General features: G+C 45.6%; 1 protein-coding gene across 3 annotated transcripts in view; it reads right to left on the bottom strand.

The window, feature by feature from the left end:
• Positions 1 to 18,160, bottom strand: part of SHISA9 (shisa family member 9) — a 525,155-nt gene that overhangs the window by 182,372 nt on the left and 324,623 nt on the right. For 2 of the 3 annotated variants that reach the window (NM_001145203.1, XM_005224679.3), the window contains 1 exon segment: positions 17,646 to 17,801. In NM_001145203.1, the coding sequence (NP_001138675.2) occupies positions 17,646 to 17,801 (156 nt within the window). 3 annotated transcript variants of the gene reach the window in all.

Raw genomic sequence — 18,160 nt, 5'->3', positions numbered from 1 at the left:
AGCCACTAAGTTTGGGGGTAATTTGTTATACAGCAGTAGATAACTGATACAGAACAACATTTACAAAAGCCCTGAGGTGGGAAGTAGTATGGTAGTTTCAAAAACTGAAAGGATATCTATGTAATAAAGTGAAGAAAACAAGGGGTTAGCAGATCATCTAATGTTCTGTAGGGAGGATTCTACTACTCACATCTATTGTCTGATACCCTTCCTTCACAAGACTCAGAGGTGTTTTCTACAAGTGCAGAGCAAGTACAGACTTGCTGCCTCGGGTGTGAAACTGTCCTTCAAAGAGTTATTTTCAAGATTATGTCAACAAGGATGTGGTTGGTGGTTACGTGGATGAACTGTTCCCACAGTCAGAAAATGCAATTTTCGTGGAATCCTCTTTCTCATCCCCTCTGATTTAGGTATCAAGGACAGGAAAGAAATGCTTACCTGGCCACTCTCAGCTTTGTGCATTATGGTCCCTGTCTTAGTATATTAAAAAGCTACTTGTGAAAGAAATCACAGATTCATTGAGCAGCTTTGTAAGCCCCGTTAGTAAATGCATTAACCTAATCATCTCGGGTACCTCGTGGGCAGATGGCTAACAAGCCGACCAGGAAATAGATGTGTGAGGCTTTCAACAACACTGGTCCTCTCCGTTTTGATTTTTCTTCAGTTAAAGAGACGAAGAAAGAATGAAAAAGGTGCTTTCCTTCCAATAAGCCTAATTGCCTTGAAGGAACCAAGGCTATAAAATTAAACTGTACCTTCCTCCATCTGTCTCTCTCTTAATTAGCAGCAGACACTGGTACAGGTGCTGGGTGGGATGGAGCTTTGCCTCCGTGGAGATGGAGAGAGTCAAGGTAATAACCAGTTTTCAAAACAAGCTACATAGCTGAGGGTCTCAGCAGGTGGCCTCCCACCTACCTTCTTTCCTTGGGACAAAGGCATCTTAAGGAGAGGTTCCCACAGCTCTTTCTCAGTTGGTGTTCATCTTGGGTCTCAGGTGATGGATTTCACCTGGTAAGCAATGTCCCAACCTAGGCTTTCACTAATTCCCCACATATCCCTATCTTTGGTCCAAGAATATAGCGAAATAAGCTTCCCATCACATTTACAAATCAAATCCAAAGGATTTGCGTGACTTGGTCTGCCTGACCTGACCCCTGGCTGTTGGTCCACCCTCATCCTTCCCACACTTGCTATGACCTCACTTAGCGTACTGGTTCCCCAAGGCTGCCACAGCAAGTTGCCACAAACTAGGCAACTCCAAACAACAGAAATGGACTCTTTCCTAGTTCTGGAGGCCAGGTGTCAGTGGGTCTGTGGTCCTTTTGCAGGCTCCAGTGAAGCATCCTTCCTTGTCTCTTCCAGCTTCCAGTGTTGGTGGTAATCCTGGCATTCTCTGCCTGTAGCAGCATCTCCTGTCTTTGCCTCTGACTTCACAGGGCTCTCCTCTGTGTGTGTGTCTATGTGCCCAACTTCCAATTTGTTCTGTTTCTCGAATACATCGTCCACACTGTGGAAGGTTTTGTGACCTGGGCTTCACAGAGATAGAAAGACTGGAGCTTCTGGGGCAGGAGAACCAGGTTGCTGCCCAGCTCCAAACCCCTGGCTGGAAACTTGCAGAGGCATGAACATTTTCTATTAGCCATAGCTCAGGGGAGCTAGGATGGAGGCAGGTTCAGGAGGCAGGGATTGGCTAAAGAGACTGCCTGGAGACAGCAGCAGGCTGTGCTAACGCACCTCCCTCCCAGCTCCCCCAGCAGTAACCTGTAATCTGACTAAGAGCTCACCTTTAGGTGTATACTCTGCCCCAGGTACCCAGATAGGGAATGGACATTTGTTAACCCACTTAATACTCTCAAGGGCTTCCCTGGTAGCTCAGATGGTAAAGAATCTGCCTACAGTGCAGTATGACTCAGGTTTGATCCCTGAGTTGTGAAGATCCCTTGGAGAAGGGACTGGCTACTCACTCCAGTATTGTTGCCTGGAGAATTCCATGGACAGAGGAGCCTGGCAGGCTATAGTCCATGGGGTTGCAAAGAGTTGGACACAACTGAGCGACTAACACTTGCACTTTCACACTCTCAATATCCTAATGAGATCGGTACTATTATTGGTCTCCTTTTACAAATGGGGAAACTGAAGCAACAGAGCTTTGGCAACGTGTCCAAGTGACAATGCTGGGATCTGAATCCAGGGAACCTGGCTGAATTCCAAGTATCTTGGAATTTACGAATCTGTGGCAACAACACTCACCACTATTTAGCCATCTGCCCACCTGATAGAAGAAACTCTTGTTTCCTTAACAAGTTTCTATCCACTAGAAAACATTTTCCCCAAACTCCAAAGAAGATGGAGGGGAGAGTGAAAATTACACAGAGAAAACACTTTTCTTGATTCCTCCTCTCAAAACACTAGGGATTGAGATATACATGTAAAGCTTGTTCACACAAGGCGATATCAAAATGTCACAACTGGAAACCTCATGAAGTCTCAAATTTTCCCTGAAGGCAAGATCTGTTTGCTGCTTTCTTCCTTAAAGTGGGACAGGATAAAGGGAGCTGGGGTGTCATAAGACTGCCTGCCAGGTCGTCTGCACTCAGCCGGCTACTGCATTAAAGAGTACGGGTCTCACCTCCTCTGAGATGCACTGGCATTGGCTGGAGTGCTGGCCAGCCACCAACCACAAGTGGTTTCCTGTTGCAGAGCTGGGTCAGGTAACATGCTATATGCTTCTCATAGAACTGGGAGGAGCCTGAAGCTTCATCATTGCTCCAGCCAGGCACACCCAGGTGCTTTAGACGAATCATCTCATTTAATTGGCTCCCTGCCCCACCCCGAGCCAATGAGGTAGATGTGGTCGCCTGGGTGTTTCATGCTACATCACACTGATTCTCTCCATGACAATGTGGAGAGATCCCATTCTGAGATATTCACCAATATTCTTTTCCCTCTGCTTCCACTCTCCCCTCCCCACCACTCAGAGGGCAGAGATCACTTTTGATGGTGACAAAGGGTTCCGAGTGTTGCTTCTGAATTCTACAATGAGATTTCACAGTAGAGTCTTGGAGGGTGAGATTTCAGCAATAAGATCTGAGAGGGCTGAGAAAGAAAGAAAGATTAGTGAGATTGAGAGCCTGGAGGATTCAGCGCATCAGGTTTATACAGCAGATAGCAGAGTTTGAAAGAATGTACCCTTGCTTTTTGTAACTGTAGACTATTCTTTACAATACAGTAGAAAGAACATGAACTTGGAAAGCACACGGACCTGAGTTCAAATCTCAATGTATAAGCTGGAGGCCTTCAGAAAGTTACCTAAGTTCCTCAAAGCTTCCCCAATAAAACTGAAAATAAAATAACAATGCTGGGTGACTTTCACTGTTATATGGCAGAAACCAACACAGCATTGTAAAGTAATTATCCTCTGATAAAAAAAATAACAATGCCTGCCTATGTGGTGGGGGGTTAGGGTATTCAAGAGCATCGTGTGAACTATACTGTATAATGTGAAGTACTAATGTCCTTGCTTCACGGTAGGTATTCATTAGACAGTAGCCACTATTGCTTCATTGTCAAAAAATAAAAAGAATATAAAAAGAGGATAAGAAGACCTACTCCGCAGAGTGCTGCAGAGAAGTAAACAAGACGAGGCATGAAAACACAAACCACTATGCATGGTGCACAGGAGGACTCCTTAAATGTATACCCCACATGAGACAATATTGTAAATACTGCTACTTGTCTCCCAGAACTCTTCTGCCATTTTCTCCTGGGCACATGGCCACCCGGTCCTAGATTTCCCCAGCCTTCTTAGAAGCTAACCTTGGACATGCGGCTGATCTCTCACCAATGGAATGTTAGCAGAAGTGATGTGTTCAATTTCCACTTCACATTACTCACTTAAAAGAAAACTGGTTGTCCTATCTCCCCCTTCCCATAGGTGATGACAACAACTCACTCTAACAGTGCAGACAAGGATAATACAGTAGAGGGTCTGCAGAGCAACAATGTTGCAGGAACCTGGGTCCCTGAGTGACAGCTTGGAGTACATAGCCCTACCAGTCTGAACCACTCCCTTTGGGGCTATGACATGAAACAGACATATTTCTTTCTTTTAAGCCACTGTATTTAGGGGGCCTTTTGGTTCACTAGGACAGTACTGACCTTTTATTTATATAGGGATGTTTTCTTGGTCTCTACATTATTTCTCTCCATCATAAGCTGAATTAGAAAATAAAAGGGGAAACAGTTCATGTTAAAAAAAAAAACACCCAGGTATTTCTCTCTGCAGTAAAGCTACAGAGGCTTCTGGGGCTGTCTCAGCAGGCAGAAATAGAAAGGCAGGGGAAAAAAAGCCCAGCTTCCCAGGCAGAAGAGAGCCAGGAAGAAGATGGAAAGATTTGTCTTTATGGCAAATCAGCCCCATTTTACCTGGTTCTGGGCCTCGCTGCAGAGATACAAGGAGGGAAAATCACATTTGAACCAGTTTCTAATGAAACCCGGGACTCCTGGCTGTTCCTATAGGGCTGTACATCTTTCCTGAAGCCTTATCCCTCCAAGAGAGAAAACTGGAGATGGGAGAACAGGAGGCTGGCCCTTTATATTTCTGCCCTGAGAGCTCCCATGTGGAGGTCCTGCTACCTTTGTTGAGAGGGTTCTGAAATAGTTCCTGGCTTGGGCTTTGTACCAAAGTTGTCCACCTGCACCATTGGCCCCCTGGTTGTGGCTGCAGGGAGCTCTCTGTGAATGTCTTGCTGCCAACGGACCTATGAAACCTCAAGCCCTCTGTCTCTTCCCTTAGGCAGCCCTGCTGAACAGTCACTACTTTCTGAAAGGCTACTGAACAAAGACGGATGGCCTCACTGTCCATCCATGGCTGACCACAGCATCCCCTGTCTTGAAAGGTCCTAGACGGAAACTGTGAACTCATTCACTGCCTTTCATCCTGCTCCATAGATGGAGATATTTCTTTTTAGAAATTCATCACTTGGTTTGTCTTGTGAGCAACCTCCCAGCTGGTGAAATTTTACACATCTGGTGATTTTTTAAAGGGAGGAAATAAAGGTTAATTCTCTTTAATCCTACCTACCTCCTTCCAGTGTACTTCTAAAGGGCCATCTCAGAGTAGATGATAAGATTTGGTACCCTGTGTTAGATGAATACATGAAGGACCTCCATTCTTCCCTGTTCCCTACATCCATATTCTTTTTATGTGACCTTGAAATTCACCCCCCAAAAGAAGGATCCCGTTTCCTCACCACTGGATTCCAAGTTCATCCATGTGACTGATGAAGGTGAGCAGGCATGACACACACAGAAGCCTGAAAAGTGCTTTTTGGCATTTGGCTGCTCTTTTGCACCTTTATCCCCCAAATGAGAACATGTCTGCGCTACCCTCTCTGAGGTTGAAAGACAGGTGGAGCAGAACCAAGTCACCCCAGTCTTTCCAGCTGAAACTAGCCTACATTAGCCAACATTCAGGCAACCCCCAGGTATATGGGTGAACTCAGCTGAGATTAGAAGAACCTCCTGCATCAACATAAACATCAACATCACTGGCACTTAGACCCCGACCCCAATAAGTGCTGAGCTAAATAATTTTAAGGCATGAGATTTGAGGTTGCTTGTTATGCAGCATTAGTATAACAATGGCTAACTGATACAAATACCAATCATTCACTCACCCTACTCCCAGGAAGAGCCCCATTTCACAGATGGGGATCCATGTTGCCTCTACTCTAAATCCATGTGGTTTGGATGACACACCCCTCCACTCCTTACCCCCAACCATTCTCCAGTGATGACAAATAACCCATTTCATTGCCCTCACCATAACAATTTGTTCAGAGGTGAGTGGTCACATGAGGTAGTCAGTCAGAGTAAAGGTAGTCAGAGTAAAGCCTGGGATCTTTACTTATGGAGACAGAGGGGCAAATGAGATCAAGGATCCCTGCCTTCCACTTATAGGAGAAGCAACCAGAACTGGGGGCTCCACATGACAGGCAACAGAATAGAAGCAGCGCTGGATCTAAACACAGGCGTCCTGGCTTCCACCTGGTTGATTTTCTGCTATTTCCCACGGCCTCTTCAGAAAAGACAAGATTCCCCTCAAATGCAATGCCCAACTCCATTTAATAATTTATTAATAAAATGTATGTTGTGTGTCTACTATATGCCAGGGCCACCATGCAAGATTTGGGGGAATTTAGCATGAATGGCATCTACCCAGCTTAGCCTCAGTACGTACATGCTTCAGTCATGTCCAACTCTTTGAGACCCTATGCAGTGTAGCCAGCCAGGCTCCTCTGTCCATGGGATTCTCCAGGCAAGAATACTGGAGTGGGTTGCCATGCCCTCCTCCAGGGGACCTTCCCAACTCAGGGATCAAACTCGTGTCTCTTGTGTCTCGTACACTGGCAGGCGTTTAGTTTGTTTGTTTTTACCACTAGAGCCACCTGGGAAGTCCTTGGCCTCAGAAGGACACACTCAAACTAGTACCCGGGGCTGGACACTCGGACCTCTAGCAGTTGACCACTAGGGGGAGACTTGCCTGGAAAACGTCAGGTATTAAAAAACAAATATAGTAATGCAAGGTGGGCTACCACAGCGGCTCAGCAGTCCAAGAATCTGCCTGCAATGCAGGAGCCACAGGAGATGCGAGTTTGATTCCTGGATCAGGAAGATCCCCTGCAGGAGGGCAACCCACTCCAGTACTCTTCCCTGGGAAATCCCATGGACAGAGGAGCCTGGCGGGCTATAGAGGATAGGGTTACAAAAAGTCAGACACGACTGAAGAGACTGAGTACGCACATATGCCCACAGCGCAAACTGATAAGATCTGTCTTGCCATTTCCTAGCAGATAGGATGGGAGAAGGCAATGGCACCCCACTCCAGTACTCTTGCCTGGAAAATCCCATGGACGGAGGAGCCTGGAAAGCTGCAGTCCATGGAGTCACTAAGAGTCAGACACAACTGAGTGACTTCCCTTTCACTTTTCACTTTCATGCACTGGAGAAGGAAATGGCAACCCACCCTAGTGTTCTTGCCTGGAGAATCCCAGGGACGGGGGAGCCTGGTGGGCTGCTGTCTATGGGGTCGCACAGAGTCGGACATGACTGAAGTGACTTAGCAGCAGCAGTAGCAACAGATAGGATTCCCCTCCAAAATCAGTTAGAGTCAACGACAGTGGAAGCAGGACACTTGGATTTTCAGGGACCTTGTCCTCTCTCCTTCTCAGCTACTACTTCTTTATCCAACCTCCCCTGGACACAGTCATCCCTCACTTGGTGTTTGTAAAGTGGGTTCACAGCAACAATCACACTCTGGATGTTAAGACATGAACTGGCTTTACTGATAGAAAAGAGATCAGATGTCAAAAGTGTTTGAGGGAGTAGTGCAGTAGTTAAGAATCTGCCTTCCAAGGCAGAGGACACAGGTTCGATTCCTGGTTAGGGAACTAAGATTCCACATGCCACAGGGCAACTACTGAGCCACACACCACAACTAAGACCCAATGCAGCCAAATAAATAAATACATTTTTTAAAGTGTTTGGGAAATGATGGATTTTACAGAGTTTAATAGTTTCTTTACCATGAGATTTTTCAGAATTTTAATTTGCTCAGCTGATAATATTAGTATTAATAATACATGTTACTATGACATGTGTTTTCACTTTCAACACACCAGGCACTGTGACATGTATTGCACATGTTATCTCATCTTATCCTCACAACAACCTTAGGAGGGAGGTGATAGTGATGTGGCCAACTTGTAGATCAGAAATGAGGGGCTCAGAGAGGTTGAATGACTTGGAGAAAGTAAAAAGATAGGGCTATGAATGGAGCCCAGGTGTGTCTGAAGCTAAGCCCATTATGTCCTGCTTATACCTCCCTTTCAAGAAGCTGGCGTGCGTGCTCTGTCAGTCACTAAGTCGTGTCTGACTCTTCATGACTCCACGGACTGTAGCCTGCCGGACTCCTCTGTCCATGGCATTTCCCAGGCAAGAATACTGGAGTGGGTTACCACTTCCTTCTCCAAGGGATCTTTCTGACCCAGGAATCGAACCCACATCTCCTGCATTGGCAGGTGGGTTCTCTACCACTGAGCCACTGAGGAAATTCTCAAGAAGCTGACAGGTGTACAAACCCCACACCTTAGGCAGACTGAGGGTCTGGAGGTTGAGTAGAAAACAACAGGGGAAGACCAGTGACCCCAGAGGCCCCCTCTCTGGAACCTCTTTTCTTCTCCCCTGATAAAGAAGAATAAATAAAGGTGCATTTAGAAGGACAGGTGGATTTAGCCTGGTTGGAGTAGAAAAATAGCCTCTAAGCTCTTGCTTCTGACCCAATCTGAAATATTTTCTAAATGCATCCGACAATAACAGGCTGGTATCAGGACACGGATGCTGTCACGGGCATCGTAATGGCTTTGTTTTTCACCAAGGAAGGAAAAAAATAGTTTATGCCTCAAATTAGCAGGTCTGTCATGTTCCAAATTGTTTGCATTTCTAAAAATGGACGTTGACATGTGAATAGTTATTATCTAATACAAGACCTAAAAATCTGCCTCTCTCAAGGCAACGACTGGGTGATCAAGGGATTCTCATTAGACACGAGGGTCTAAAGCTCTCTCTGTCTCCCAATTCTGGAATAAGGGGCTGCCCTCTCCATTCCCCCCTCTTTGCTGAGGCTGCTTATGAGCCTCTGGGATTCTGGTCAAACTACCCTATTCAGAACTCTCAAGCCACAGAAAGATGTTTGGAGATCCAATCAAAGCGTCTTAGGGGCTTAGTTTCCCAGCAAGATTTCTCTAGTGCAGTGGTTTTAAAAGTATGGTCCCCAGACCAGCAGCATTAGCATCACCTTGGAACCAGTTAGCAATTCAGCTCTTCAGGCCACACTCAAGGTCTAGTGAACGAGATGCTCCAGGATGGTGTCCAGGAAGCAGATTTCAACATCCCTCCAGGGGATGCTGATACGTGCTCAAGGGGTTCAAAGGTGAGGACCATGGGTCAGCCCACAGCTCCCTCCCCTCCTCTCACACGCATTCTACAGTCTCTTCATTATCCCTCCACTCCATTTTCTTCTCTTCATCCTCTACCACCCCAGTTCAGGGCACTGCCCACCTGGATGACTATAAGAGCTTCCCGGTGGGTGGTCCCAACTTCAATCCACCGTCCCCTGATCCAGTCTCCAGTTGGAAACCAGAACTGTCTTTCGAGAAGGCAAAATGGCCCTACCAGTACCTTACCTACATCCCTGCAATATCTTCTAACATCTCCCAGTTCAAGGTCACTAAAAAGTTTGAGCTCCATCTGCTTGGGTCAGCTATACCTTGCCAACCACCAAATTCAACCAAGCACAAGGAGTGAAGAAAGAAGAGAACTGAATTTCCCGCCTGTTCTGGAAAAGAACTACTCCCACCACACCCCAGTGGGAAATAACTAAATATTAGAGCTAGGCAGACATGGGTTTAAATTTCAGCTCCATCTCTTAGTAGCTAGCTGACTTTAGATAAGCGAGACTTAGACTCGATCAGACACCCAGGTCCTTATTAATAAAGAGGATTAACAGACGGGAAGGACAACACACATATGGCTGGGTCATCAGAGAATTCAATGATGCAATGATATCAAGGGCCTGGCCCTCTGTCCGGCACGTAGCAGGGGGTGAATAAATTATAACCACCACCTGCCTCTGTCAGCCAGCTAGTTAACACACAGACTCAAGTGGCCTAACTCCTAAACTCTCAGCTCATCGTGATAGCCAGGAGAGTTAAAAAGAGCATCTGTTCCCCAAAAGGCTAGTCAATCCCAAGACCCAAGGCCAGCAATCTGTTTATCATTCCCTCAGAAGTTGTTTTCCCCCTGTATTAAATCACCTTATGTTTTGCCATTTGCCTGTGCAGCTTTCTGAGAGGAAAAAAAAAAAAACCATTTCCTGGATGTCTTACCTGGGATGGCTTCTGATAGCAACAGTTTCCTTCAGGCAATGAATATCAGGAAGCGAAGAGGAGCACACTTTTTAGCAACAGCCTGGAGACACGCCACCCCAGGTGCACGCGCGCACACACACACACACACACACACACAACACCTACACACACACAACACCTACACACTGGAACTCAGACAGACTTGCAGATCCAGCCAACATGGACACACGTGTGCACTGGGTCACACACAGAGAGTGGGACGCTCTATGCCTTCATGGATCAACGCCAAATCCAACAACACCTAGACAAAAGAGCTAGAAAAAACCGTACGGTACCTTTCGGTGACTTAAGTGTCGCCACTGTCCAGTCACCCTCAGAACTTCCTAAAAAATAACAATGGAGAGATGCTGATCTGTTCACCAGCTACCCACGTGCACGGTGCCCTCACACCCAGATTCTGCTGTTGCCATCTCAGACGCAGCCTTTAAGTTTGTGTGTGTGGGGTTGGGGGGCAGGTCTCAGGGGACTCAGGGAACAAGGCGGGGGAGTGAACGCACAACTGTGATTATGTGAACACTTCTCTCTGCAAGGTCCTGAAGCATGATCGAGATAACGCCCAACACAGGATCAAAAAAGGTTCCCCTTGAAAAAGCCTAGATGTATTCAGAGAGAGACAGACAATTCTTAGGTGGTGAATCTGGCTCTAAATTTCCACCTTCTAAGAAAGAAGGCAAAGTTTTAGTTACAAGAAGTCACAGTGGCTAATAACAACGCTCTGTGGTCAAGAGAGAACTCTGGATCCTCTTCTACTGCAATCCCCTGCTAAAAGGGAGTCAGGGGGTGCATCGTTAGCTCCATATTCAAGATTGGGACAGGCTAGGCTCTGCCGACTGTGACTTTAAATGCTAGGCAGCAGACCAGGTGGGGTGGAGACCACCCTACCCCAGTGCCCACCACACAATCTGTGTTTGCAAAACATTGTTGAATGAATGAATGAATTCAAGGTTCTCCACGGAGTCACTCTTCCTAAGGTAAGAAAGCTCCCCTTAATGCAAAAGGGAGCAAGCTTGTTATGTGAGAATCCCTAATGCCTGGAACTTTGATTGTAAATCAGTTTCTCCAGATTGAATTCCGTTTCGGATGTACTGGCTGAACCCTGGGGGAAATCTCACAGGATAGCAGGAGCCCACAGTGTAACCCTTTTCGTAAAGGATGGTGAGAAAGGCTCCGGCTACGCCTTACCCAGGTCCTCCACAGATCTTCTCTGTACTACGGGATTTTGCTCAAAGCGGGGCAAACCTGCGCGCGTGCCCGGGCCGCAGCCTCTGCCCATTGGCTGGCGGCCTGACTAATCAGCGTGCGCAACTAGCTCCCGTTTGCTTTCTTAGGAAGCTACCTGGAAAAACCAAGTCCTCAACGTTTCTGCACAATTTCCAGAGATATATCCGGCTGCCAGCTGGGAGGAGATGCAGGGAACAGTCTGTGATCTGAATGATTACAGAGCACAGATCCGGGCCCATTTAAGCATTTCTGGTTGGCTTCCCCAGGCGTGCCAAAGGACACTCAAATTGCCACGTCCCCCCTGCGGATATGAACTCTACACGCTCATCACTCACAACAGTCGGGAAATTGGAGTGACAGGCGAAGAGTGACGAAGTTAAAATTAAGCGGGATCTGCCCGGGATGCCCTGAATGTTTCTTCTCCCTCTGAACCAGGATCACTGACATCTGGAAATAGTGATGTAGCCCTAGATCTTCCGGTGTGGGTGGACACGAGCCTGACACAGTCACTGAGTCACTAATTCCAAGGAAGCCATTTGCCCCCAAGTCAAATACATCACTGCCTTGAAGGCAGGAAACACACGGTAGACATCCCTGTCTCCACTCCCCAGGACAGGGCTGCACTCTGGTGAGGCAGTAACACGTTTTGTTTATTAAATCCAGTGCTAATAAGGGAACTTAATAAGATGGTACAGAAGCTACCAAATGTATACTTTAAGTCCCCTTTTGTGTTTGGTGACACAAGCACAAAATTGATTCTCACAAAAAGTGAGAATTAGTTAAACATTTGTTGGGTGAAAAATTAAATGCCTATGTAAAGAGGATGGGCCTTAGGCATTGGGAGGAAGAGAACATGAGGGAACTTTCTGAGAGAGGAAAATATTTCTTATCCTTCCTGGGATGTTGATGACTCTAGCGTATGTATATTTCAATAATCACACTATTATAAAATTATGATCTGAGTCTTTTACTATACATATTAAATTATACCTTAACTATAACATACCTTAAATGTGTTATACCTCAATCATACTAGCATAATGAGAAAATTTTTACCTCCAAGCAAACAAATGAAAGAAAAATAATTAACACCTTAGTAAGTCTTCCCGGACAAAAGAGGAGAATGAACCTCTTCAATCTTCTTCTTTTTTTTTTTTTTTGGCCTGGTAAGATCCTTCTGGTGCCAGAAACTGCTCTGTGGGAGATAGCATCATTTCATGGGAAGAAGAAGACCTGATTCAGGCTACCCCAGATATGACTCTTGGCTCTTCAGGTGTTACTTTGGAAAAATTACTTAACTATACTGAGCCTCAGTTTCCCCATATTTTGACCTTGGCACTGATACCTCCCCCAGAGGCATACAATTTGGGGATCCAGTGATGCTAGCTCCCTTTCTTCCATATCAACAACAACAAAAACTAGTAGAGGTTAATTCAAAGTTCAGGGGTTTATGCATCACTTAGGGTCTTTACACATGATTCCTACAGAAAGAGTAAAAAAGAATCCCTAAGTGCATTGTTGCTGTGGTTTTAAAAAGTGCTATTGGAAAACTGTAACAAGCTTCTGGGAACACAGTCCACAGACTGTTAAAGAGTAACAGAGAAAATATTTTCTTATTAAATTCTGGAATTTAAAAAGAAAACACTACCTTTTATCAATAATGCTGGTACATTTTGTCTCTTTTACTCACTGGACAGCTAGGTTGCCCAAAAGCACCTAAAGAGCACGTGGTCAAGAACCATTAGTAGCTGAGGATTTCAACTCTCAAGACACTCTGAGGAAAAACAAGACCTGGGGCCACTGGTGCTAAATGCCAATGTGCAGGCAATTTTCCATTTTCCAGAGCCCCTCAGGAGTTACATAAAAAAGTGGTCTTTTCCCAGTTTTGGAGGCAGGAAACAACCAACTCAGAACCATCAGGTGACCCTTAGGGATATTTTCACAGCTGTCTTTGTAAACATTGACCAATGAAGAACCATAAAGTGGGTCCTCATATTGTCACCACCGGGGCACAGGGTGGGGGCTGGGGTGTGGGCCAGAGGATGTGTGTGCTTAACTGAATTGTCAAAAGGTTACAGTTTGGCTCAGTCTAGAACAACACACACTTCTTGACTTTTGGTAGCAAACACTTTGAAACTGTTCAACCTCACATTCTTGACTGAATAAGGAAAGTTAATTGAGTGAAACAGAATCTTTCTTTGACGGATTATGGGAGTCATGGGTCTGGGCACATGGACCTTCATTGTCCAGGCTATCAATGGGGAGAGTGAAGAGGGTTGGGCTGCCTCTTCTTAGCTGGCATGAACTGTGCTACGTGGTGCTAGGTCCTTGGATACACCAATGAAAGGACAGACTTGGTTCCTGACTCAGTGGGACTTACAATTGAGGGACACTAGATTAAACAATTGGAGAACGAATGAATGATTTGGACAAATAATTATTCAACTCCATCACTCCTTCTTGTACAGAGTACAGTGAGGTTTCAGTTCAGTTCAGTCACTCAGTCATATCCGACTCTTTGTGACTACATGGACTTCAGCACACCAGTGAGGTTTAGGGCTCCCCTCATAGCTCAGTTGGTAAAGAATCCACCTGCAATGCAGGAGACCCCAGTTCAATTCCTGCATTGGGAAGATTGCCTGAAGAAGGGATAGGTTACCCACTCCAGTATTCTTGGGCTTCCCTTGTGACTCAGCTGGTAAAGAATCCACCTGCAATGTGGGAGACCTGGGTTCGATCCCTGGGTTGGGAAGATCCCCTGGAGAAGGGAAAGGCAACCCACTCCAGTATTCTGGCCTGGAGAATTCCATGGACTGTACAGTCTATGGGGTTGCAAAGAGTCAGACACAACTGAGCGACTTTCACTTCTTTCACTTCAGGGAGGTTTAGCCTCTTACATTTCCCTAGTGTGTGCTAATATTTTACAATAACTGGGCAGGGAACGCCCTGGGAGCAGAGACCATTCTGCAGCCACATGGTATACAGGACGGGATGTTACATTCCCAAATCCCTGAATCACAGAGAGAAAGGAATTCTGTTTAAACATGAATGAGTGTGATTTCAACAAGCAAACAACAATAAATAAAATATAAGATTGCTGTTTTTGTTTAGTCACTAAATAATATTTGACTCTTTGTGACCCTATGGACTGTAGCCCGCCAGGCTCCTCTATCCCTGGGATTTTCCCAGAAAGAATACTGGAGTGGGTTGCCATTTCCTCCTGCAGAGGATCTTCCTGACCCAGTGTTCTAACCCATGTCTCCTGCATTGGCAGAATTCTTTACCACTAAGCCACCAGGAAAGCCCATAATATAAGGTAAAATAAAAATAAAATAAAAAATAAGGGAAGGCCTGTTTTGGAAGAATTTATCTCAGGAACTACCAACAGTTCCCATTCTGAGTTGGTAGTGAATGAATGAGACATATTTCATGGCCCACGGGTATTCTAATAACTAAAATGAGTAGAATTGTTTTGTTTTCTAATTTAAAAATCATAATGGAGTTTGGAAACTACAGCGTTAAACTTCTTCATTTTTCACACAAAGAAGCTGAGGCCAGGGGATTTCAGTGACCAAAACCCCCTTGAGGTTCTGAATATTAAGGCCTCCAAGAGAACACCGATTTTCCAGAAATATTTTTGAACTTGGCAGTTAACCCTAAAGGCTGTCCAAGCCTCTCCTTATTGACTGAATTGAATTTTGTAGGAAATGAATCTGGTTATCAGACACTGCAGAACTTTCCACAGCAAACCATTTTTTAAACAACTCTCCTGGGTGGTAATGATTTTGTTAATGAAATGCATTTCATCCTTCACACTACAGTCACATTATGCCTTAATAAAGAACCCTTGAAAGAACATTTATTATGGGATTTGCATTTCATTTGGGCAGGCAGACTCTGGACTCCTGGGTAACCCACTGGGCAGGCAGTCACTCAGTCTGCCCCACACTAGACCTCACAAGACCATCACAAGACCATCTGTGACTCAGATAAAGCCTGTGAACTCCTATAATAGAAAAGAAGGGCAGTGAAGAAGAGGGCCACATTAGTCATATCCAGGATTGAGAAGGGTTCTTTATCTGAGATCCTTCAGAGTTTTTAGAAGATATAGGGGTGCTCCCTTCCAACTAAGCTATTCTTGGGTTGGGCGTCAAAGATAAATTCATTCATTCATTCAGCAAACGTTTCAGGAGTTCCTGCTTTGTAGGAGAAAAGGTTACTCAAGGAATGTTGAATAAACTTTCAGACTGCAAATTTAATTCCAAGTGCACTGCAAACATTTGCTGTACCAAGGAGCCCTGGTGTCAAGCCTGGACAGAATCAAGGAACTCTGCTGGAAGATCCGTTTATGATTTATCCAAGAGCTACAGGGTGCTGAGGGGGAAGGAAACACAGGGCCCAAGTGAAGAAATGAGTTGTCTGGGGTAATGGGACCTGTTCAAAAGGAAAAAGATGCCTGGGTGGGATTTTTTTTTTAATGTCAAAAGAAGAATCAAATATAACAGCAGATGCTAGTCATCACCTAAATGCAAGACTCAAGAAACGGAGGTAGACCACCGAGTAGTGCATGAAGGCTTCTGCAGGTACATTGGCACACATGCCAAGACTTCTTCTCTCCTAGACAACAGCCCTCATCCCTCCCGTGTAATATCTGAGTCTATTTGAACATGCTTAGGATGTATGTGCTATACAAATATGCAATACAGAATAGAGGGAATCTACGGTCACTGGTGGGCTTCCCTGGTGGCTCAGATGGTAAAGAACCCACCTGCAATTCAGGAGACCCAGGTTCAATCTTGAAGATCCCCTGGAGAAAGGAATGGCAACTCACTCCAGTATTCTTGCCTGGAGAATTCCATGGACAGGGGAATCTGGTGGGCTACAGTCCATGGGGTCTCAAAGGGTGGGACATGACTGAGTGATTAACACTTTCACTTCATGGTCACAGATGTAGATAAGGATTGAGTTGGGTGGAGAAATTCAACAGGAAACATGGGGTGCTGGTATGTGAGAGCTTATGAGGCTTGGGATTTAGGAAGCACAAGCTGTACCCTCAGAATTATAAGCACCCCTCAAACTCTCTTCAAAAGGTTCCATTCGGAAGTCCTAGGATATCAGGGAATATAAATTCCTATAGATAGATTTCTAAGCTCCAAGTTTGGGCTTGACTGTCTGCAGGGCACCAATATGCTTGTTTTTTGAGTCTGATGTCCGTAGACCATAGTTATGACAGCAGCCTAGCCACGTGATCGTGTCTTTGCTTTAGTTTCTGTCCTTAATGTGTATTGGAATTAGGATATTTCATACTAGAATTGATCAGCTCTATCTCATCTTCAAAGAGGAGCTTGGCAGAAGAGGGAGAAGATAGAATGAGAAGCTGATAATAAAAGAAAGCACATGGTCTGGGTGTCTTCTGTCTGCCCCAAGGCTTGACTTTGCTGTGAGTGCTGCTTCCATCCTATAGAAAGTGGCCATGAGTCATTTGTTCAGGAGTCTGGGTCATCATCAAGGTCACCGTCACACTCCCTCATGTATGAATCAGAGGAGCGGACTGAACCCCCACGCCAGGGCTGTGGGAAGGGAGTGGCAAGAACACAGGCTCTGGAGTGATAAAAACACAAGCTCAAACTGCCCACAGGCTGCTTGACTTAGGGAAAGTTAAATTAACCTCCTCAGTCTCAATTTTCCTAATCTGAAAGCTGGGGCAATATTTATGCCTTCCTCTTTGGATCATTATGAGAAAGTGAGGCAATGTTCTATAAGAACACCAATGCAATGTCCCAGACTTGATAAGAATGCAGATAACAGGAGCTCCAGGCTGTCCCTTCAACCTGGAAATATTTACACCTGGAAACCAGAAGCTGCCTGAGATAGGAATGTGCAGGCTTATCGACTTCTCCAAGGGAGGCTACACTGGGTAAATGGTGAGAGTCTTTCACTAAAGGGCAGGACGTTCAAAGACCAGTGCCCTGGATCCTATGTCCAGGTTCCCTGAGGATTCACTAGGGCAGATGTTCGATGGTGAAGGGGCTGAGGTATCCACGGGATCAAATGAGTATCCACGGGATCAAATAAGTATCCATGTTCTCCTCTTCCCCCATCCACCCTGCCCCACACAGCAAGGTAGGACTTGACCTGGAGCCGAGACAAAACAGCTAGGGGCCCCTGGTCTTTAGTAAACCATGTCCCAGGTACAGAGACCCAGAATATATTAGAGAGAGAGAATGAGACAGAGAGAAACAAAGAAAAGGGAGAAAGAGATGCTGGATGGATAGAAGATACATGGTAGATGGATAGATGATGGATAATAGAAAGATGATGGATGATAGACAGATGAGAGAGATCAGAAAGAGGAGTAGAAAAAAGTTAGAGATAAGGAAATGTAGAAGGAATGGAAAAGTACAGGATAGAGAGAAGAAACCAAATGGTGCTCACCGACTGCCTTCAAGGAGGCGTACTTGTTGAGCTCTTTGCCAGGTGGCTGCTGTTCATAAGGGTTGGAGATCTGGCCCAGGCTGGGATAGGAATGCGGGTGGCCCATCTGCTGGAGCAAAGGGGAGGTGGGCACTGCGTTGTTCATCTGGGTTGTGTCTGGAAGGGAAGAGAACAGAAGGAGATGGTCATCAACCGGGCAAGAACTTCTACCCACCCTCACCATCACCACACCCCTCGAGACCAAAACTCCTCACCCTCTAGGGACAGGAGAGTGAGGACAGCCAAGGATGGGCAGGAATAATGGCATCAGTCAGCTTTGCAGTCGTCATTAGCAAGCAGCTGAGGATGGATGGGGAAGAGCACAGATGCACCTAGAACATTTCCATTTTCCCCAATTAAACGTAAGTCCTATCATTGCAGGGGATACTCTTGTGATTGAAGCAATATATGTATAAACGGATGACCAACTTCAGTAACAGCCGAAGAAATGCAAGTCAGAACAATGGAAGGCCACT

The sequence above is a fragment of the Bos taurus genome, chromosome 25 (assembly GCF_002263795.3).
Source record: "Bos taurus isolate L1 Dominette 01449 registration number 42190680 breed Hereford chromosome 25, ARS-UCD2.0, whole genome shotgun sequence".
Taxonomy (NCBI): Eukaryota; Metazoa; Chordata; class Mammalia; order Artiodactyla; family Bovidae; genus Bos; species Bos taurus.
This window is presented reverse-complemented; position numbering and strand designations above follow the sequence as displayed.